At 52.7% G+C, this 22,838-nt stretch overlaps 1 protein-coding gene across 1 annotated transcript; it reads right to left on the minus strand.

Annotated features, from left to right (window-relative positions):
* Positions 1 to 13,024: 13,024 nt before the first annotated feature.
* On the minus strand, positions 13,025 to 14,699 carry NEUROG3 (neurogenin 3). Its single transcript, XM_019444215.2, has 2 exons — positions 14,501 to 14,699; positions 13,025 to 14,330 (listed from the first exon to the last, which is right to left on the minus strand). The coding sequence occupies exon 2, from the start codon at positions 14,321 to 14,323 to the stop codon at positions 13,676 to 13,678; it is 648 nt and encodes a 215-aa protein (XP_019299760.1). The 5' UTR covers positions 14,324 to 14,330; positions 14,501 to 14,699; the 3' UTR covers positions 13,025 to 13,675.
* Positions 14,700 to 22,838: the final 8,139 nt, after the last annotated feature.

The raw sequence follows: 22,838 nt of genomic DNA on the forward strand, positions 1-22,838 counted from the left end.
CTCTCATCTCCCCTGGGCCCAGGGGCACACCCTGAGCCTGGCAACAAAGCCACAGCCCAGAAGGTGGCTGATAAGAGATCCAAAGCACAGGAAGCAGCCTGGCACTCACATTCCTCCAGTTGAATTTCATCAGAAACACCACGGCTGGGGCAGAGTGCTTGGGTGGTTCGGTCGGTTAAGCGTCAAGACTCTTGGTTTTGGCTGGGGTCATGATCTCACGGTTTGGGAGATGCAGGGCACAGAGCCTGCCTGCATGGGATTCTCTTTCTCCCTCTCTTTCTCTCTCTTAAAATAAATAAATAAACATAAAAACAAACACACACACATACACCACTGCCACCACCAAACACCTATCACATGCTAGGCATTCAAGGGGCATGGTGATGCCCTGGACATGGCCCTGGCCTTCAAGCTATGCCCCTAGGCCCAGACAGCTAAGAGTCATAAAATAAAAGGGGAATAAATTCAGAGCCATGGGGACAGAGGAGTAGCCATCAATTCTGCATGGAGGAGTCCAGGTGGAGAAGCTGGGACACTTGGCTCTGGGCCCTGCTTTGCCATTAGCTCTGGATGTGACCTTGGGCCAGTCTATTCCCCTCCCTGAGCTTTGGTTTTCACAGCTGTGAAGCCAAAGGTCAGCACTCAGGGGTCCTTGAGGCCATTTCCAGCCAGAGCATGAGGCAATTCTGTTCCTGGATCCTGAACCCTTTGAGCTACTGCTGGTTTTTGGCTCCCACTTTTTCAAAGCAGGGAGGGAGGAGAGGCCGGGTTGGGGGTGGGGGCACGGGGACTGTAAAGAAATTCTCAGACTGGTCTGTTGCCTTTTTTGTGTGGACAGAGGAACTGGGGAACGCCGGGGGAGGGTGGAGGGGAAGGGCCGGGATGGAGTGAGGAGGGGGAGAGGAGGGCGTAGGAGGAGACAGGAGAATGAAATAAAGGCGAACTCACAAAAGGACGTGGAAAGTGAGTGACAAGTTTGAGGCTGCAGGCTTGAGGCCGGCCAGGCCTTTAGGGTGAAGAATGGAGACAAACGAGCTGGATTTTCATGCTTGGTGGACGGTGAATGAAGAGCATCTTTTAAAACCCTATCAGGAACTCTTTGGATTGTCATTAGATCTGGAGAGGGGAAAAAGACGGAGGGAGGAGACTGCTGAATTTGGCCCCCTGGGTATGAAAAGATCCTGATTCTCTGCTGGCGACAGGGGGGCTTGGGGCCCTCTCCTCAAAGGTTTCGGTAAATTATTTGTTATTTTGAGGGCCCTTGAAATTCAGTGGCAGGCTCCCCCTGCTCTCGGTGGTAACACCACGCTGGAGCTAGGAGTGGGAGGGAGGGTTGGGGTGGGCACCAGGTTTCCAGCTCCTTATGGGGTGACCAACCATCTGGGTTTGCCAGGGACTCGCAGTGCACAAACTGGGAAAGTCCTGGTCAAACCAGGATGGCTGGTCACCAAACTTTCAGGTGTGGCTGCTTGGGAGGAGGGGGGAAGGAATCGACTTACCCAGGGCCAGTCCTACCAAGCCATGGAGTAGGGCTGGCCTGGTCTTGGCCTTGGCCCTGGTCCTGGCCTCCAGCGGGCCACCCGGCTCATTTGCTCAAGCTGGCAGAGAGGAGAATCCAAAATGGGAGGTTCTTAGGGCGCCTGGGTGGCTCAGTCGGTTGGGCATCTGACTCTTGATTTCGGCTCAGGTCATGATCTCACGGTTTGTGGGTTTGAGCCCCGTGTCTGACTTCACGCTGACAGTGCAGAGCCTGCTTGGGGTTCTCTCTTTCCCTCTCTCTCTGTCCCTTCCCTGCTCATGCTCTATCTTTCTCTCTAAATAAATAAACATTTTTAAAAATGGTGGGAGGTTCTTTGTACATTTGTGAAAGAGCCGATTGGAAGTATTTGAATATGACTGGATATTAGATCATATTACAGAATTGTTAATTTCATCGAGTATAAAAATGGCTCAGTGGTTCTGTTTTTTTTTTAAAATGTCCTATCATAGAGCACCTGGGTGGCTCAGTCGATTAAACCTCTGGCTCTTGATTCGGCTCAGGTCATGATCTCATGGTTCGTGGGTTTGAGACCCAGGTGGGGCTCTGCACTGATAGCATGGAGCCTGCTTGGGATTCTCTTTCTCTCTCTCTCTTTCTCTCTGAAACCACTCCCCCCCCCCCCCCGTGCTCTCTTTCTCTCTCAAAATAAAATAAAAACATAAACTTTTTAAATGGATATTGAAGAATTTACAAGTGGGATGATAGCTACCTGGGATGTGTTTAGAAATACTCCATATTCCACACACGAAATAAAAATGAGTTTGCAGGGTTGGGGTTGATAAGGTTGGTGCAAGTAGATGAAACAAGGTTGGCTCTGAATTGGTGGCTATGGAAGCTGAGTGACTGCATGCATATTCTCTCTCTCCACTTTGTACATGGTTGAAAATATCTAAAGTCACAATTTAAAGAAAGGAAAGGGAATGCACATCAGTGACGCAACGTAGCAGCGGTCAAGACCTCCAGCTCTAGGTCAGAAGAGCCTGGGTTCAGTCCAACTCCACTTCTTAGCATGTAACATGTCACTGAGTTGCCCTCAGCCTCAATTTCATCATCTGTAAAATGGGAATATCAATTCTGCTCTCGTAGGCTAACTAACAGAAAGCGCTAGGACTGTGATTCAACTGTGTAAACACTCAACAGAAGTTAATTGCCATTAAAAAAGGGAGCTATGGGCAGGGGTGGGGGGGGGCACATCCTTTCATGCTTCAGAGCTTTGATTCCCTGGGGGTGTGTGTGTGATTTCCCGGAATCAACCTTCCCTGGAGAAGTCCACTACTGGCGCTAGGCCTTACCTAAGCAATGAACCCAGATGGGCTGCCTCCTTTCCCATGCCCTCAGCCTCCCTGGAGCCCCCTGCCTACCCCTCTCTTCTGTTTTCAACCTTATGTGTTTGGCAGAGATTGGTTTTTTCCTCACCTCCTCCAGGTCTTAGTGTCTATGCTTGTGTCTTCATGCCTTTGTGTGAATGGTTTCTCTTGTCAGTCAACCGTGAACTGCAAGAGGGCAGGTCTTACTCTCCTTCTGGGGTCTCCCTCACAGGCTGAGCCCCAGAAAGTGTGAGAATATGGTAGTTCACATGTGGGGACAGCACACACACTCAGTCACACATGCACACACATACGCAGAAGCGTGTGCACATGTGTGCACACACATGCAACCTTTAAGCTGGTATATTAGCATCTACTTCACAAGTGGGACCAGCAGCAAAGAGGTCAGAAGCCCCTGCGTGACTCCGTTGGTTAAGTGCCTCTCTATTTCAGCTCAAGTCATGTTGTCACGGTCGTGAGATGGAGCCCCCAGTCGGACTCTGCACTGACAGCACGGAGACTGCCTGGGATTCTGTCTCTGCCCCTCCCCTGCACTCTCTCTCTCTCTCTCTCTCAAAATAGATAAATATTTTAAATAAATATTTTAAAATGTGCAAAAAAAGAAGGCCTAAAGATGCAAGGAGAAGGGAAGGGGGGGTCGCTGGCCTTGCTGGTCAGGGGCAGGGGTTCATGCTGCAGGGCTGAGCAGGGCTGTGAGCAGCAGCGTCTGGGGCCCATCAGCACCTGGAGCCAGGCTCACTGTTGAGACCTGTTCTCAGAGTCCAGCGTCAGGCAGAGAGTAATGACAAGGCACTTGCCTCCATGCCAGGAGATTTTACCAAGAGACCTGGATTTTGGAGGCCAAAAGCCAAACTTCTGCCCAGTGACGGCCACTGCTGCTGTTACAGTAGTAACAAGAATGGAAACAGTAAAAGCCACCGCTTTCTCTGCATCTGGCCCAGGTGCTGAGCACTTGTCTTGATTTCTTTCGTCCAATCCTGACAATTGTCCTCTGAGAAAGGTAACGGTGCATCATTTTACAGTCGAGACAACGGAGGCTCAGAGATATTTGTTCACTGGTTGAAGGTCACGCAGCTGGGAAGGGACAGAGCTTGGATTTGCACCCAGGGTTTTTGTTTTCAGAGTCAACGCCCTCAGCTGCTACACTCTAGTATGCAATTTATGCTGAGCAAAAAGGATACCGGGGAAGGACTCGTGGTTAAAGTTGTGTGATGTTTACAATTTGCTTCAAAATAATCTACAGAGGCAGTGCTGGGGGGAGTGGGTAAATATATGGGTAAAACGTACTTGGGCTCTGAGTTGGAAATTGTTGAGTCTGGGTGATAGATAAGATGAGAATTCATTATACTCTTCTTTCTAGTTTTGAAATTTTCCATGATCAATTTTCTTAGCTCTGGGTTCTACCCTGGCTATCCCATCACTGGGTGACCTTGAACTTGCTGAACCTCTGTCTGCCTCGGTTTCCCCACTGGGCCTTGCCCCATCTGTTTCAGGATCACAACGCTGCTCCCTCTGTGCCCAGGAAATAAAGAGCGTAATAACACCTGGATCTGCTGAGACACAAGTTCCCTTTCTGAGGACAGCCACGGACCCCTTCTCACTCAAGATCACTTTTTGCCTCCCACTCTCCAGGAAGAAAAACGCCTGGCAGGGCTGCCTGTGTGTTTGGTCTGTGTCTGGACTCCTGGTGTGGAAAACAGAAGTGTGTGTGGGAGGGACGTGCGGTGTACCGCTAACTCCACCTGTGTGGGTCTCCTCTTCTTTTCCAAGTCGCCACCTGTTCATTCCTCATTCAAAAGGGGCCTGGGGGCCCCAGGCAGAAGGGTGGTGCCCAGACCCTGGGGGAGGCAAATGAGGCTTTGGGCCTCCCAAACACTGGGGATGATAAATGGGGTCCGAGTCTTTCAGGCTTCATTATAGAGTCGCCATGGGTTTGCCCAAACCATGGCAACCGATTCAAGCAATGATTAACCTAATAAAGCAGAGGCAAAGGGGAAAAAGATGCATTCAAGACCCCAAGTCAGGCCCTGGTTCTCTAGAGGCAGTAAATTTCCCTTCAGTGGGTACGATGTCCAGGCCCCAGACGTCCTAAATCTCTGCCTGCAGGAGTGGGGGGTGGGGAGGCCTGTGAAAGTAAATGGATGTCAGAGATCAGCTGGGGTGGCTCAAATGTGCACTTAGTGGCCCCCCCCCCCCATCCCTCGGCCCTTGGAAGCCAACCTAGCACTAGAGACATCTGCTTTAGCTCCAGGAGTTAAATCACCTGAGCTTTCTTCTTTTGAATCCTGGTGTATTTGGCCCTGAGGAGGTGAGTGTGTGTGTGTGTGTGTGTGTGTGTGTGTGTGTGTGTGACATGCACATGTGTCTGTCTGACTCTGGCGTGTGAAAAGTGGGCAGCAAAATTTTGCTACTGCCAGTATGATGGGCAGCCTCTGAGAGGGCCCCCAATGACTCCTGCCTTCTGGTATCTATGTCCTGTGTAATCTCTTCCCCTTGGCTTTGGGCTGGATTGAATCATTTCTTTCTAGTAAATAAAACGTGACAGAGGTAATGGGATGTCACTTTTGAGATTAGATTACAACAGATTGTGACTTTGGTCTTGGTATCTTCTTGCTTACTTGCATTGAAGACAGCCAGTTGCCATGTTGTAAGCTGCCCTATGGAGAGCCCACATGACAAGGAACTGAGGAAGGCTCTGGTCCAGAGCCACTGAAGAACTGAGGCCCTTAGTCCAATGGCCTTGAAGGAATTGAGTCCTGCCAACAGCCCAAATGAATGAGCTTGGAAGTGAAGTGAGACCATATTCCTGGTTGACACACCATGACTACGGTCATGAGACACTTTGAGCCAGGGGCACCCAGCCAAACCATGCCTGCGTTCCTTACCCACAGAAGGCCTGCATAATGAATGTTTCTTTTTTAAGTAGTTAAATTTTTTGTGTGATTCGTATGAGGAATAGCTAAGTAGTACAATAGAGGTAGCATAGCTGGTGATAATGTTAGGATAGCAGGAGCCTCAGTTTGTCTCCATAATTAACAGGGCTTGAGCACGTCATATAACCTTTCCCTAGTCAATGTGGGAAAATCAATGCCTTCTTGGCTAATCATCTGTAGGAATAAGATAAAGATGGAGTGGGTACTATAACGAGTTCTTCTTCAAATTGCTGGCAGGCACATGAAGGGTATGGACACATCTGTCATCTCATTTGAATCCTCATAAAGCCTTCTGTGATAGGTGTGCTTTTCTCCATTTTTACAGATGGGGAAACTGAGGATTGGAGAAGCTAAGAAACTTGCTCAAGGCGATAGAATTAGGAAGTACTGAGGTTGCGATAGACATCAAGCCCTATGCTCTAATGGACTCTCTCAGGAGGGATCTCCCACACCTGACCAACGGCATTGTTACTAGTGAGCTCAGAAATAATCATACCATTGTGATAACCCAGTCTCACCTAATCCGATGGGGCATCTTCTAAAATAGACCCAGAAGCAATGAAGGACAGGTTATTTTGGTGCTGAGGAGGGTATGACACAGGAAGGATAATGGGTCTCCGTATAATTTATTTATTTACTCAAATATTCATTGGCCTTATGTGGTAGCTAGTCTGGGGAAGGGTAGAAATTTCCAAACAAATAATTGAAATGCCTTTCATTCAATAGTCAATTCACTTACTCATTAATGAGTTCTAACTCATGAATTCATTCTAAAAACATGCGGCATATGGTTGAGAGTGGGCACTTATCGGAGCCATGAAGGACAGTTCCTGCCCTTGTGAAGATCCCACAAACCGGTGGAAGGCACAGATGAACACACAGGTAATTACAAAGATATTCATATGCACAGGGTATTATGGGAGCAGGACCAAAGACGGAGGAATAGTCCAGAGAAAATTTCTTGGAGAAGGTGATGTCTGTGTTGGAGATTTGGTGGGGGCTGGAGAGTTTGGGCAGAGAGAGCAGTGTGGGGTGGGAGAGGCATGGAAGGGATATCTGAGTATGTGAAAGGGAAACCTTCAAGTAGGGCAGTATCTCTGGATGGTAAATGTCAAGGCAGATAAAACATTGTGAAAAAGAGGCTGGTGGAGCAGTACCCTGGCCATAAGCGTAAGTGATTTGTGATGATTACAAACAAATAATAATAGCATATATAATCCAAATGAATCCTGACAACAACCCTGTGGTGCAGAATGCTAATTAACCACCAGAATCCATTCTTCACTTCTTCCTAAGCATACAACTACTCTTTCAGTTGGGTGCAATGATATGACCATCTTCTCCCTGTGGAATATGAGTAGAAGTGCAATGTGCTACTTCTGAGTCTCAGCTTTAGGACTGTGGGCGAGGTTTCTCCATGCCATATTTCCCCTTCCATGACAACTCAGCCTCAACCATGTGGATGGAAAGGACTTAGGAACCGGTGGAGGAAGAAGATGGAAGGAACATAGGTCCCCAAATGATGTTATGGAGCAGAGCTTTTACCCACCTGGAGTACTCGCCTCAGTTTGAACTACTGGTGACTGACTTTAACTTAAACCCTATAAAGCAATGTTGTCTTCACTTTACAGATGAAGAAATTGAGAGAAATGTTAAGGAATATGTTCATGGTCATACTGATAGTTAGTAAACCAGCTGAGAACGAACACAGATTCATATCACTTCACAACTCACATTATACCATCATTCCTTATTGGAAATGAGCTTTATCCCAGGGATGATTGAAAACCACTTGAAGATTTTAAATAGGAGAGTGACAATGTTGTATTTGCATGTTACTCTGGCTGTAGCATGGATGATAGAGTGACAAGTGTTGAGATTAGAGATAGGGAGATCAGGGGTGCCTGGGTGACTCAGTCAATTGAGCATTTCACTCTCGATTTCAGCTCAGGTCGTGATCTCATGGTTCATGGGATCGAGCCCCAAGTTGAGCCCCACTGAGGCCCCCTATTAGGCTCTGCCCTTGGGATTTTCTCCCTCCTCTCTGCCCCTCCTCCTGTTTGTGCACATGCATGCACACTGTCTCTCAAAATAAATAAATAAACTTTTAAAAATAGAGATATGGAGATCAGTTAGGCAGTCTCTCCATGGGAAGGATGAAAGCCTAAACAAAGCAGTGGTCATAAGGAAGTAAAGGCAAGGCCAGATTCAAGAAATACTGAGAAGGACAAATCAGCAGGGTGAGAGAGAAAAGTCAAGATGAAACCTAGATTTCCAGTGTGGATGCCTAGGTGGTGATACTTAATGAGATCAGGAACAGAAGGCTGCGTTCGTTTGGAGTTAGGGGAGAGGAATTCTATTTTGGACATGTCTCATTTGGGGTGCCCAAGGGACATTCAGATATATAATCCTGGAACTCAGAAAGGAACTCAGAAAGCTGAGGAGGGTCACCAGGAAGGGGTAAGTGGCCTCTGGCCTTTGTACCAATTTGCACTGTACAGGGGTGGAGAGGAAATTCAACCTCCTACAAAAGCACCTCCTCCTAAAAAGTCCTGGGAGAATAAGAAGGTTTTGAGACAGTTGAAGATGCTACCGATAATACTTGCCATTTAAAGCAGCCTAGACTGTACTAAAAGCAAGCACATTAATCAGTCCAATTAGGTACTACTATTTATTGTCCCAACTTCACAGTTACTGAAAACCACTAGCTAATGGAAGTGCCAGGCTGCAAACCAATGTCTGTGTAGTTCTGAAGTAACTGTTCTCAACCATTCTGCCATCCTGTGTATGCATTTTGAGGGTTTCCTTAAGCATTTGTTCTTGCAATAACTAAAAGTTCTTTGTAACCCAAAGAAAACAAGACCCGTATTGATGGCCAAGTTCCAAACCAGTTTCCCCAGTTAGGGGTGCTGCAGCCTAAACTTCCAATGTTGCTCCTCTTCAGACTTCTCAGATGCTGTCCGAAGTTCCTAACGTGGTCACTCAATTCTAGCTCCATCATTTACAAAGGATAGTCTTTTGGCCTAGACAAAATATGGCCTTTCTGAAGTCACACGGTCAGTAAACAGCAACAGAGTCCATGCTTTCCCCACTACACCAGGGAAACCTGACATTCTTCTGGATCTACACATCCACAGGGGGTCTTCCTAGGGACTACGCTCTAGAAACGTGGGCAGAGCAGATGGATGTTGGTTTTCCGTGTTGAGAACACTAAATTCCCAGGAACGTCTCTCGCTCTGAACCAACACGGTACTTTCAGCACCATGGTCAGGGGCGCGCCGGCGCTTTCAGGTCGTCTGAGCCCAACAGGGTTAGCCAGGCAGCCGCCCTCAGCTTCAGCCTTGGCCCTCAAGATCTCTGAAGCAGAGAGGGCAGAGAGCAGCCTGGGACCTCTTCAGAGAAGGGGGTGGGGCGGCCAAAGGCAATGGCGCTAGGCAGTGTTTGGCCTCGCCAGACACAGAAGACCCAGCTACAGCCAAAGCAGGAACAACTACAAACTGTCCCAGCACAGAGCAAAGAGCTCTAACCTGCGAGTCCAGCGCCAGGTCACAATCCTACCTTGTTTGCTCCAGTAATTCACCAAGTGACAGAGGCCCTTGTGTAAGTCACCTACTTCCAAGACTTTGGGTCTCAGTTTCCATGAGTGTGAACATCATTGCCCTCGTTGCCTGCTGTAGGAAGGGACCTAAGACAAGAAGGGCCAGCCTCAGAGTACCTGGGTGGCTCGGTTGGTTTCCGTGTCCAATTCTTGATTTTGACTCAGGTCATGATCTCCCAGTTTGTGGGATCGAGCCCCACATTGGGCTATATGCTGACAGTGTGGATCTTACTTGGGGTCCTCTCTCTGCCCCTCCCCTGCTCATGCTCTTTCTGTCTCTCAAAATAAATAAATAAACTTTAAAAAAAAAAGTGTCCAGTCTCAAGTGTCCCACCGTCTGTAATCTTGGCCCCTTGGAGGCAGAGCAGACATGGATGGTTAGTGAATGCCCCCTTCCTTTTCTTGAGCACAGCCTGCAGATATTTAAAAAGGAAGAGGAGGGAGAAATAAACTCAACAGAGAGTATCAATTACATATATGTAAAATTGTAATTATAATATACTCAGCACTTATTCTGTGCCACATTCTCATCCAAATCCCCTTATACCCTCCCGACACTGTCCCCACTACTAAGGCCTGAGGGTCTTCTCCGCCGCTTCTGGTGGGGGGGGGGGCTATAACTGGGTCCACGGCAAGCATGGCCTTCTCGTAGGCACCCAGAAATCTAGTGAAAGGGTATTAAGGACTTCCTCCATATTCTCCAGTGAATTAGCTGAGGTTCAGGGACTGGTCCAAGGTCACACAGCCAGGTAGAGTGGCCCTTGGGGGAGAGGAGGGGCAGAGTGCGCCCCCGCCCCGCCAGCCTTTGTGCCAGCCCAGCAGCCAGGCTCCCAGACATTAGCATTCCAATGGCCCCGGGACGCTTTGTCTTTCGACCAAGGCCGGCTTGGGAATGGAGTGGGATGGGGGCAGGGCACCATAAATCTACCTGCTAGTGTGAGCCGATGGGGGTGGGGTGGTGGCGCAAGATTCATGTGCTGTTTTTCTGGAAGTCAAGCTTGGGCTCAGACAAAGGCAGAAGAGGGGGAAGAGTCTTTCGACCCGAGGGTCTTTCCTGGCCCCGCTTGGGACCCTGTCCGGATTTCAGAGAGCTGGGGCACAGGCGACGACTTCAGACTGCGGGAGGCCCTGCTGCGGTAGGAGCTGAGGCTTAGTCCGCCGGCGCGGCCTTCCAGCCGAGACTGAGAGCAGCCTGAGTGATTTTCAAAGCCTCTGAAAGCAATATGCCCGTGGCGGGTGGGAGGCGTGGTGACGGTGAGGCTGGGCTAGTTAGTTGTATCTGCCACTCACAGAGATGTTTCCAAGCTCTTCTAGATGAGTGGCTCCTTGGAAAGAGGTGTGGACGAGGTTTCTTACCTCAGAGCAACTCCATACAGGGTGATGGAGCTCACCCCGGCCAAGGGAGCCCTAAACTTTGCAGTGATTCTGGCAAACCCTAAACCTTTCTTGGCTTCCTCTTGACTTGGAATGTAGAGTTGACAGACAGCTCTGGGGTCAAATCCCCCACCCCACCCCCACCCGGACCCAAGGTGGCCGCCCAGCAGTCAAGTTGGTTAAACCGTCCTTTTTTTTTTTTCTTTTTAATTCATGGGGCGGAGGACCAGTCTGTGTGCGTTTAGTGACTAATGGCTCCTTAATGAGCACCCTCAAAAGCAGGAGGGGGATTGGGCGGTGCGTCCATCCACCTAGAACATGGAGTCAACACTTTTGCTGTCTCAGGGAGTCTTTTGCACCTGAGGGAGTCCCCCGCCTATTTGAACACTAGTTTCCAGAGCCTTTCACAAGAAGAATGATCTTCCTGCTTCAGGACTTCTCTAAATCTGTAGTCCTGGGCCCAAACACCACCTCTCTCGCAAGTCTCCCAATCCAGCCCCAGGCACCAGCTATCCTACCTCCATCCTGTGCCTTGTACCTTTACCCAGCACCCAATATTTTTGGCCTTGAATAATATTGTCTGTATACTTGCTGCTTTCCTGCAAAGACAGAGATGGACCTTCCTGCTTTTTGTCTGTCCACGCTCTTCCCCCCAAAACGCCCAGCAAGTAGCAGGCACTGGTTTGGTCCCTGCAACTAGGAGCTGCAGACACCTGTCCCTGGGTGGTGCCCCAGGTGGAAAGTTGGCTGCTGCAGAAGTCACCAATAACCCATTAATCTTCTCCCAGATTAAAGCCGTGAAATGAAACAACACCTTCATTCATTCTTTTGTTTGGGGCCCTTCTCCCCGCCCCCAATTCCGGTCCCTGGTAACTGAGACCTATCTCCTCAGAGCTACCTTTACTGGGATTAGAGGAAAAATTCATCTGGAAGTGGGGATGGCAAAAGAGAAACAAAAGAGGCGTTGACTCTGATGACGCTGCCACTTTTGCACTCTAACGGGAAAGCTACCTACCTGCCTTCCGGCTGTCAGCCCCTAACGGGTGCCTCGCCTCTCTGGGGTTGGCCGGCTTCTTCCCCTGGCCAATCCAAGGAGGCCTCTGGGGTTCAATTCACAGGGTAGGGTGCCCGCCCTCCATTTTCCCGTTCCTGAGCACCAGGCAGACTCCTCGGATTCTTACAGCTCAACCTGCTTCCGGAGGCCTGGGGGTCCCGCAAGGCACGTAGAGGTGCTCCAGTAGTGCCCCCCAGATCATCTTCAGTCCCGCTGCTCACCAGCCCAACTCTACCTTGGGAGTAACAGAGAATGCATGGCTGGAGACCTTGAACAGTTCCTTGGTAAGTTTTCAATCAAGACTGCTGGGTGTCCAGGGTGTCAGAGATTTCAGCAGGAACCTCCACCCTCTCTGCTCCTCGCTGCTCAGTTCTGAGCCGCGACGCCACCGCCCCTGAACCGGCTCTGTGAAATGAGCTCAGAAGATGTGCGACATCTTTAAGCACTTCGGGAACATTCCTGGGATGCCCAGTCCGGGTTCCGTGTCTCCAAGGGCTCTGACCTTGTGGCCAGGCTATTACTTGTCCTCACCAAATGCAGCAGTCGCTCTAAATCCAGGTTAGTGGTGTTGGGGAAAAGGCCGGCAAGAGGCCCTAGTTGGAGTCTTTGATCTAAACCACTGTCTAGAATAAGACAAGTCACTGCCCCATAAATAAAATAGGGAATTGGACCAATGATTTCTTAAGAGCTTTCCAGCTCTTACTTTCCAAATGGGTTTACCTGACTTGCCCTCAGGACTCAGTCTTCTCTGCCTTTGAGCACAGTGTCACAATCTTTTAGCCCAAACTAGAGGAGAGGCCCAGATCCCCAGAAAGTATCATGCCTCTCCTTGGAGTGAGCCCCCCCTCCCCCGGCCACACCCCAGCGGCTGTGGTCCTCCCTTCTGCACAATCCAGTTACTTAGCTGAGGCTTTTTGAGGGTACTTTTTTTTTTATTGGCTCAAAATCTCATTCACCAGTCTCTAAATAATCTTATGTACAAAATATAGACTCCGCCCCCCCCGCTGTGAAATCTTATCAATAAATACAAACGTGTAAAGGAGGGGAGGGGGGTATATAATTTACCATACCAAAATTCATTTCAAAAGATATCATATAATTTACAAACTGATTTTTTTCTTCTCTCTTCTTCTTTTTCTTTTCTTTTCTTTCTTCCTTCCTTTCTTTCTTTCTTTCTTTTTCTTTCTTTCTTTTTTTTTTTTTAAGACAGGGGAGCATCAGTCGCAGGGAAGCGGGAGAGACATTCCTGAGCCAGGCGGTCTCTGCCGCAGTTCACAGCCCGGTCTCCCTCCCCCGGGAGGGCAATGGCTCTGAAAAGTGCACCGAGAGAAGGCGGAGGATCGCCTTCGTGGATTAAGGCAGCGGACCGGCCAGAAACCAGGACTTAATACGGAGAGGGTCAGCAGCGTCTTTCCAGAAGAGACGCTGGGCGAGGAGAGCAAACCGGAAGAGATCAAATACTGGATTAGGTCACCTTGGTTGGAAGGTTGGTAAGAGACAGACTGGCACACTTGAGTGAGGGTACGATGGCTGGAGACAGTGAGTGTCTCCGGCTGCGTAGTGCTACCATTCTCGTCGTCTTTGCGGGAGACTTGGGGTGGTTGCAGGGAGGGGAACCCCCGAAGCCTGCAACGCCCACCTGCTTGCGCAGCAACCTGCGTGCGGTGGTCTGAAGTTAGCGCGACGCAGAGGACGGGGGGTTGAATCCAGCCTGTCACCCTCCTAGGCGCCTGGGCTCATCGGGTGTCAGCGAGCCAGAGACTGGAAGGGCAAGTTCGCATGAAGGCCCCCGTAACCGCCCCCTCCCTCTCTCCTGAGCACCCACCGCCCAGAGACCCGCAGGCCCCTTCATAGAAAGTCTGAGAAAGCTAGGGCGCCGGGGCGCAGACCGGTAGGGGAGGCAGGCATCTGCAGCCCCGGACGCTCCTCCAGCGAGGCGGCGGGACTCAGGCTGCCCGCCTGGGAGACCGGAGAGTAGAGGGAGCCCCATTCTCCCGGGGAGCCGCCGTCCTGGCTGCCCAGCTCTTCGCAGGGCGGCGCGGGCGGCTCCAGCCCGTAGAGGTTGTGGTCTGCTATGCGCAGCGCCTGCGTCAGCGCCCAGATGTAGTTGTGCGCGAAGCGTAGCGTCTCGATCTTGGTGAGCTTGGCATCGTCGGGAAAGGTGGGCAGGACACCGCGAAGCGCGTCCAGCGCGGAGTTGAGGTTGTGCATCCGATTGCGCTCGCGGTCGTTGGCCTTCTTGCGCCGGCTCCGCCGCTGCTTGCTCAGAGCCAACTCGCTCTTGGGCCGGCTGCGCCCCCCGCGCCTCGGCCGGAGCTTCCTCGAGGCTCCTCGGCAGCCGCCCCCTTCCTCCTCCGCGCAGCCCCCCTGCACGCGAGCCGGGCTGGGCGGAGCGGACGCAACGCAGGTCACTTCGGCGTCCGAGGCGCCCTGGAAGGGCTGTTCTGTGTCATGGGTCGCTTGGACAGCTGGCACGCCGGAGGGATGCGGCGCCATCCTGAGGCTGGGGTGAGAGGTCCGGGTAAGAGTGGGTGGGCCACCCGAGCGCAATTCCCGGTCCCAGGGTCAAGTGAGGGGGGAAAAATGACGAGAAAGAGCCACCCCTCCGCTCCCGCCGGATCACAGGACCCCTTTCCCCCCTCCACCCGTCGCTCTGTGACCTGCAGGTGTTACCTTGTTCCCGCGCGCAAAAGGGTAGAAGCGGCGAGCAAGGAGAGCAATGGTGAGCTTAGCTGGCCTTTTCGTCTGTTAAGTCCAGCCAGGATGCAGGAGCCGCAGCCTGGAAGTTTCCCCAGCCCAAGAGAAGCGAAGAGCAAAGGGGGTCCCGGGCCACTGTTGCTGTCTTTGGCGCGGCTGCGAGACCAATCGGAATTTTTTCTGCGCCTCAAGTCGTGTGCCCCTTGGCACGCTTTATCTGCTCGGCCCGGGCCAGGAGCGTGCCTGCCCCGTTGCTGCCCGAGCCGCCGGCCAATCAGCGCCGGGGCCAGGGGGCCGCGCCACGCGAGCCCGCTCCTCCCCCGCGGGGCACAGCTGGATTCCGGACAAAGGGCCCGGGTCGGGGGAGGGGAGCGCCGCTCTGTTTGCTTTCTCCCCGCGGGCTCGGTCCCAGCAACTCTCGGTTCCTCAAAGAGCCTCGCCCAGGGAGAGGAGCCTCGTCTGGCTCGCGTCTGGCCGCCCCAGACCGCTTTGCTCGTATTCAGTTTTTCCTTGGCATCTGTCCAGCCCCTCTTTTGGCACCTCGAAGAGGGCTTTGGGAAGCCCACGGGGACATTTAGGCTCAGAGAAGGAGGTGGCTCGCCCCAAATCACGCGGCGAGACATGGGACCAGGTGCAAGGTGCCCTGACTACCAGCTTGGAGGAGCGTCCACGAACTCCTGAAGCCACCTTGCTCTTCTGCGCTCCGGGTCAGGCTAGGAAACACACATGGAGCGATGTTTCACGGACCCTCTCCATTCTGGAAGGAGGGGCGGGGCGACCACAGAGACAGATCCTGCCTAGGTCCCTGCCACGTAGAGACCTTCCCTGGAGGTGAGGAGCCCCCCTACCTCCCACCACAGTGCTCTGAGACGAGGCTCCACACTCCTCAGAGGGAGGCGCTTAGAACCTCTCCTCCCCATCCATCCCCCATCAGGAACCTAAGACGTTTCCATCGTGTCCCAGAGGCGGAGGGTGGTTATGGTGGGACCTCCAGGGGACATTCGACCACTACCAATCGCGGACAGTCCCCTAGCATTCGGGCCAGGGTCTCTGGGGAAGAGCTCAGGTGAGAAGGGGTCAGGAGAGGGCCGGGAGTTCGCAGCAAGGCTTTGTCTTTTAAATGCCCGTGGTGCGCTGGCGCTGCGAGACACAGGCGACTTCTTTCTTCCTTTCGTCCCCCTGTCCAATCACAGCCAGGGGCTGCCAGCACTACCTGGCCCAGCTCTAGCCGGGTGTGAGGCGGGGGACCTGCCCTGAGCACCGCTCAGGGACTCCGCGGGCCCCTGTTAGCGCCGGCTGGAAATCTTTCCAAAGTCAGTCTGAACACATCATCCCTCTTTTCTTCCCTGCCCTTCCCTTTTGTCCCCGCCTCGGACACCCCGTGGTCTTCTGCTTCCGGTCACTCTGGGTGAGGGGTCGCGGCTTCCGCTCCTCTCTCTTGACCGCGACGTGTCCGGTGGGGCAGAGGCGGGGGGGAAGCCGAGGGTGGGAAGACTGGGGCCCCGGTTACGTCTCCGCAGGCTGAGAAAGCTGTGCTTCCTAGCAGGTCCAGTGCCTCCCGGAAGCTGGAGGAGTGGGGCTGGACCCGGCTGGGAAACCGAGGGGATGGGGTGAAGGGAGGAGGTAGGTCTGCGTATCTGCCCCAGTGACCGCCTCTCCACACCCGCCCAGGCTGCTTCGGGGGCGCAGTTACCTCCAAGGCAGAAGAGGATGGATATGCTTGGGCGCCAGAGAGAGAGGGCTCTAAGACTGGATGGGGGTGGGGGCGCTGTCCTTCCGATCTCAGCCGGTGCGCGGTTAGCAGAGGTTCCTTCCCTTTCTGCTTTCCAACTGAAGCTAGGGGTCAGGCTCCCGAGGAGCAAAGGGAAGAGACTCCTGGATTGCATTTTCCTGCTGCTGCTCCCTCAGGTCAGGATTGCTCCAAATTTGTTTCCTAGTCATAAGAATGAGAACCAGAGGCCCGTTTTACAGATGGAGACGTCAAGGCCCAGAAGGGGGAGTGATTCACCTAAGGTCACACAGCAAGTTCTGCCAGAACCACGTAGAACTCAGGTCCTAAGACTCGGACTTCTAGATTCTCCCCTTGCACCTGCTGCCTCTCCCTGATTGGGGGAAAATATTTTTTTCCCCAAGGCAAAACCAGACACCCCAAAGTGTAGAAGGTAGGAGAAGTCCTGTATCTGTGGGGGAGACAGGGTCAGAGTGGAAACGGGACCGATGCTTCAACTTGCTACTTTCCTGCCCTATACCCGAACCTTGCTTGGTTTCTATCATCCTGCAAATTATGAACAGACAGGAAATCCGAAGCATGCTTCCCTAGGGCTCTGGGACCCAGCCCCACTCGGGGGAGCCTGCCCTGGCGATAAGGGATCCAAACATCCCTGTGGGTCCCGGGAGGCCTGAAGAGCAGCTCCAAACCAGGACTCTCACCCGGCAGTGGCTCTCAGATAAAGGGCAAAGGAGGGACTCACTTGGCTCAGTTTTGCCTCAAGCGGCGGATAGATACTGGTAAGAGCCGCAGGGCGAGTTTCCTGCACCAGGCAAGATTCTGGGCATTCTTGGGAACCTTCTTAACCGGGAGAGAATTCTGGCATCCACGTGGGATTCTTATCCAGATCCCCCAGAGCAGCTCTGGCCCAGGGCTCTTCGGGGATTCCAGGCCGCCACCACTACGGCTTTGCGCAAAACATAGGGCGAGGAGCGCGCAGCGGCCAGGAGTAGCGGTCTCCTTGAGGAGAGCCCACAACTCTCCGCAGCCCTTCTTCTGGCCAGGAGGGCGGGGTCCGAGGTCAAAGAGTCCTGGGGGATTGGAGATCCAGGGTCCACGTCCTCCCTTTCCGCTGTAGGGGACGCACAGACCTCTCTCCAAAGTTAATCCCTGTGCTTTTGGTGGCGGAGGCGCAAAGCAGTGGTAACTCAGTGCGCGCCGGCGGTTTTTGTGAAACGGCTCTTCCAGCGGGGAGCAGAGCCTGTTCCTGAAGCCCCCGGCCAGCCACCGCCTCTAAGGCCTCCAAGACGCGCGCGCCTCTACTCTCTGAGGCCTACGCACGTCTGGAGGCTGAGGGGGCCCAGGAGACGGGCGACAGCCTGACTCCCGGAGACCGCGGGCAGATTGGAAAAGAAGGAAGGCAGCGGTCCGCCCTGCCGCCTTCCTGTCGGCGGGGGGAATCTTAGCAGTGCCTGGGGGCTCTTTGAGAAACAAGCGGGAGGGAGGGGGGCCATAGGAAGCTGAATAGCTAATGGCTTGCCGGAGGAGGGGGCTTCTTTCTCTCGCCTTCGCCTCGGCCCTGAAAGAGGGGAAGACAAAAATCTGGCGAGCGAGCTGCCTGGGCCGAGACTGGCCACTTCAAACAGCCCTTCAAACAAAAGGAGACGATGAAAAGAAAGCCCCACCTGTCTCCAGTGTTTGCTAAAATAATAATAAATAGATTTCGTTTAATAAATAATTACAAGAGATTGTAAAGTGGAGTGCTTTGGAAAACATCTACCGCGGGAGTCCCGCAGCCAGCCGTCACCTGCTCCCAAGGCGGACAACTTTATTGTTAAGCCACCCCCCAACTAGTTTGCCTCTGATAAACTCTCCCTCGTTTTCACAATGACTGTTTACTCATAGTTAGCACAATATTACCTTTGCCGTGATAAACCCAGAAGGGGGGAGACGTGGCCCCTGGCCCCTGGGCACACCTGTCCCAGAAGCTGCCACATGGATTTGGCAACGAGCAGGCCTCCCCCCGGGGGCCCTGCCTCCGTGTACATTGGCCCAATTGCCACCCATTTATAACAGGTTGGCTGCAAGGCCTATCTCGGTCCTATTTGTCTTCTTTTATTGAAAGCATATGGTCTCCAGGGGCTCACCAGCCCCATATTTCATCTGCCGGGAGCTGGGGCGCTTCCGCAGGCTGGTGCTGCCCAGCGCGCGGCTCCCCACTCAACGGCTGCCGCGCCAGCTGAGGGGATGGCGGAGGTGGGGTGGGGAGAGATAAGGCGGGCTCCTCATTCGCTTTGGGAGAGAAACCATTCCCTCAGAGACTCCCCCTCCCCGGGCGCAGAGACCTCGTGCGCTCTTGAGTGGGTGGCTGGTTCTTTTTCTTGGGTAGGTGAGAGGGCGCCATATGCCACCCCCCAGGGCGTAGGAGGGAACTCCAGCCCAGGGAGTCCTCGAACAAAGGGAAGAGAGGGCCCCGGACCTCTGGAGCGCCCGAGGTCTTTATTTCCAGATCCCCCTCCCTGTCCAGGGCCACCTCCCCCCGGATGTCCGTAGTTGGCGCGCAGCGCCTGGAAACAAAGTGTCCACATTATCCCAGCCGCCAGCCGAGACAGTGAATGCGTGAAAAGGTGCATTGCGCACCAAGACACCTGTTGAAGCGGCGCCTCTTCTCAGCGCCTCTCGGTTCTGCCCTCGGTCAGCAGCGAGTGGGGGGTGGGAGGAGGGAGAGATACTGTGATTTGTGGCGACATATGTTGAGCAGATTGGTGTGTACTCTTCACAGGGCCACACGCACCCTCGCTCCCATACACACCCCGCGAGAAAGAGCAGCTGCTGTCCTCACCTTCTCCCGACATAATACCTGGGCCAGGCGCCTTGGCGTCGCCTTTTGAGACTCCATCTCTCCCCCACCCTCTCTGCTTTCCGCCCCCACCTGCCGTCCCAATCTTGGCAGCTTCGCTGTAGGACGTTATTGTCAAATTTAACAGATGCACGTTTGTTCCCAGCGCCTGGTCTCAAACACACACACACACACACACACGCACGCACACACACGCAGGCATCCACAGAAAACGCGACCGATGACACAGATGCGGAGCGCAAGATGTCCATATGCCCGGCTCCGCGCCCGCCAGGGCTGGGGAAACAAACAGGACTGTGTGATTTTCTCTCCCCAGCCCAGAATAAACGGAAACTGCCGCGGGCGGGGAGGCCACCTCCAGGCGCCTCTCGCTTAGCGCTTGCCCTTTGGCGCGAGGGCGCACGGCACCTCTGGGCGCAGCGCTAGAGCCAGGAGAGCGCACGGCTGTGGACGCAGAGCGCCGACCATGAGGCGGCGGGAAAGGGGCCCCTGGCAGGAGCATTGAGGGCCCGTAGCTCTGGAGGTGCGGGTCACTGCCTGACGTCTCTGGTCCTTGCTTGACCTCTGGACTTCTCAGTTCCTGAGTGGTGAAGTTGCCCCAGTCTTCCCAGGATTCCCAGGAGTGGACATCCACCTGAGGCCCACTAGGGGCAGGCCCGGACCCCTCTTTTTTGACACTCCTCTGCCCACTTATCTCCTTGTCTGGGCTTTCCTAACACAACGGTGATGAGAAGGGCACTGGGGGTGGGGGTGGGGGGCTGGCTCTGCCACTGTCCTTGTGCTGCCCTGAGAAAATTATTTCACCTGGCCCCCCTTCCCATCTATTAAGGGAAAAAGCTGTAAAGGAAATACATTTTCAAAATTTCAAATTTGCAAAACTTGGAAACCTTGGATATCAACAGGTCTTAGGGGAGAGAGGAGGAAACCCAGAGAGAGAGAGAGAGAGAGAGAGAGAGAGAGAGAGAGAGAGAGAGCAGTCCCCTCCTCCAATACCCACACTCAGTTTGCCAGATCTGAGTTTCTGGCCAAGAAAGACAGACAGTTTCTGGCCAAGAAAGACAGTTTCTGGGGGAAAGACAGGCATGGGGGGTGTAGGAAGCTATCCTCTGTCCCCTGTGTCTTTCGACTCCTGGAGCACAGGCAACGATTGGGCCACGGTGACCCTCAGTGACAGCATACCTGCCTGCTGCTACCAGGCTTTCAGCCCTTCATTTCTTCCAGTGCTGGGGTGGAGCTGGGAAGCTGGGGGGTGGGTGTGTGGCTCTGAAGCCTCTTCCTCTTTCCAGGCCTGATTTTGGAGAAAAAACATGTTCCTCCTACCCTCGGCGTGACTTTGGATGAGCTGTGCTCCTTCCGCCGTCCTTGCACAAGTTGTTTCGACTTTCCCTGTGGTTTTTGGTTTTGACGGAACGTGGTCCTGACATTTCTGAGATGCGCTGGCCCAGGGCAGAGGACATCCTCCTTTGGGAGAAGTCTTTCTCCGTACAAGTCAGGGGAGCCCTCTGCCGGGGGGTGCCTCTGTTCCCTAGCCCTGATGTCCCCTTCCCACCCATTCCCGGTGCCACGGGGATTGTGCCTAGGCAACAGCGGGAAGAACCAAAGGGTGTCGGGATTGCTGTGAGTTGGGGGGTGAGAGCAGGAGAAATCTATCCTCCTCACCTTTTTTAGGTCACCTTGGATACAATACTCACCCTGCCTCCACTTGTCAGTTTGGGAAGGCAGGAAGGGGACAGGGGTGGAAGGCGAGGAGGGTCGAGAATTAATTCTAGACTAACTCAGTGCAGAAGCAATAGAAGGTCATGCAGTGTACTTTCCCACACAGTACTTAGTAACTTTTTTTTAAATGTTTTTTTGTTATTTATTTGAGAGAGAGAGAGACAGAGTGCAAACAGGGGAGGTGCAGAGAGAGAGAGAGAGGGAGACGCAGAATCCGAAGCAGGCTCCAGGCTCTGAGCCGTCAGCATAGAGCCCAATGAGGGGCTCGAACCCACGAACCGTGAGATCATGTCCTGAGACCAAGTCGGATGCTTAACCGACTGAGCCACCCAGTTGTCCCAGTACTTTAATATCCATGTAGAACTTTGAGGAGGCAGATCACCCTCTCCTATCACTGGCAGGGGTGGTGGTGGAAGGGATTTTCCTTGTTCCCAATTTACTCCTGAGCATTCTGGGACTCAAGGTCACAGAGCTGAGTACTGGAACCCCTCTTCCCTTGTGTCCACTCCAGTGCTGGCACCTTCTGTCACCTTCCTGGCCCCCTACCCACTGCCCACGCTCCAGGAACCCTTTGGAGGTGAGCAGGTCTGTCAGAGTTTTGGGGGTCCAGAAGCTGAAGGATTTGGAAGCAATAAACAATGGAGACAGCCCCTTCTCTCTCAGTTTTCTCTTCCTATCGCTTCCACAAGCTTCTCCTAGCTCCCCACTAATGCTATCGAGGCAGGGCCAGATTTACGGGGTATTGAGGGTGAGTACCTTCTGAAATTTGGTGCCCGAGGCACCCCACCTGCCTCACTCCAGCCCCAGCTCTCCTTTGAAGGCAACGAGCTTCATATTCCCCCTTGCTGAGACCTCAAAGCCAGGTGGTCCTAATTTTTTTTTTCCTGTGGCATTATCCGAAAATTCTTTTAGGCACACCCTTCAAAGATAGAATGATATGTTATTATATATAATAGTATGTTATTATAGCTATTCATTATGGTTCACATATTATATGCAATATAAAACATATGCAAAATAGGATTTGTTATACATTATAGACGTCTTTCTGTACTGGGCAGCCAAAGTAGTGGAGATGGAAATGTGATTTTCCAATCACAGACCCAGACACCCTGGGTTCCAATTTGGACTTTTGCGCCTAATAGCTCTGTAACCTCGGCCTATTGACGCAACCTCTCTGAAGCACCTCTGTTTTCTCACATATAAAATGGGGAGAATGATGGAGTATCTACCTCATGGGGCTTAAATGATTTTAATTCATGTAACATGATCACCATTAACTTGTAATGGATGTTCACTCATTTATGAATACAATCATTGATGATATCTACATCATAAAACATACCTCCAGATACATTTGCACCCAGGACATGAAAATAAGATATAACCAGAAGTTCTAATCTGTGACTCTTCTTGTGCTCTCCTCTCCAGGCAACCTGATTTGAATCCTGCTGTCGTAAGCAACTGCTATGACAGCATCATTAACAGTTAAGACGCAGGTTTGGGCTTGTTGAGCACATTCTCACCCATTAAAATTTCTCATCAAACCAGTGAGGCAGCGTGGCCAGAGACCAGCGTCCCATTTTACAGACGAGGAAACCGAGGCTTTAGAGAGCTGATTCGACTCCCCCAGCTTGTATGGGGGAGTGGGAGTAAGAATCTAGGTCTTCTGACCCCGAGTCTGTGCCTCATCCGCCCTCGCTCTCTGTTATGTCGTGGGTCCTACAACTTGTGAGCTGATTGTCACACCCATCCAGTTGGAGTCTCGTTGAGCAACTACCAAAAAAGGGGATGTGGACTGATCCATGAAGCCAGCTGGTGGTGTGTGCATATGGCTCATTTACTCTTGTCCACCAGAAACCGTAGCGGGCTTGGAGGCAACCTGGCAGGTAACCTTATTTGATGGGTGGGGTCCACTTTGTAGGCGCAAGTGTGGAAGACGGCACTTTTACGCAGAGCTTCAGGTCTGCACAGGAAACTACAAATCAAATTCCTGTCAATGCAATTGCCCAGATACCAAGATGGCGCGG

Source organism: Panthera pardus, unplaced genomic scaffold (genome assembly GCF_024362965.1).
Source record: "Panthera pardus isolate Hobbes unplaced genomic scaffold, ASM2436296v1 HiC_scaffold_22, whole genome shotgun sequence".
Classification (NCBI taxonomy): domain Eukaryota; kingdom Metazoa; phylum Chordata; class Mammalia; order Carnivora; family Felidae; genus Panthera; species Panthera pardus.

What these genes read in the sequence shown, in the direction of transcription:
- NEUROG3 (XM_019444215.2), bottom strand. Translation starts at nt 14,323, where the DNA reads ATGGCGCCGCATCCCTCCGGCGTGCCAGCTGTCCAAGCGACCCATGAC.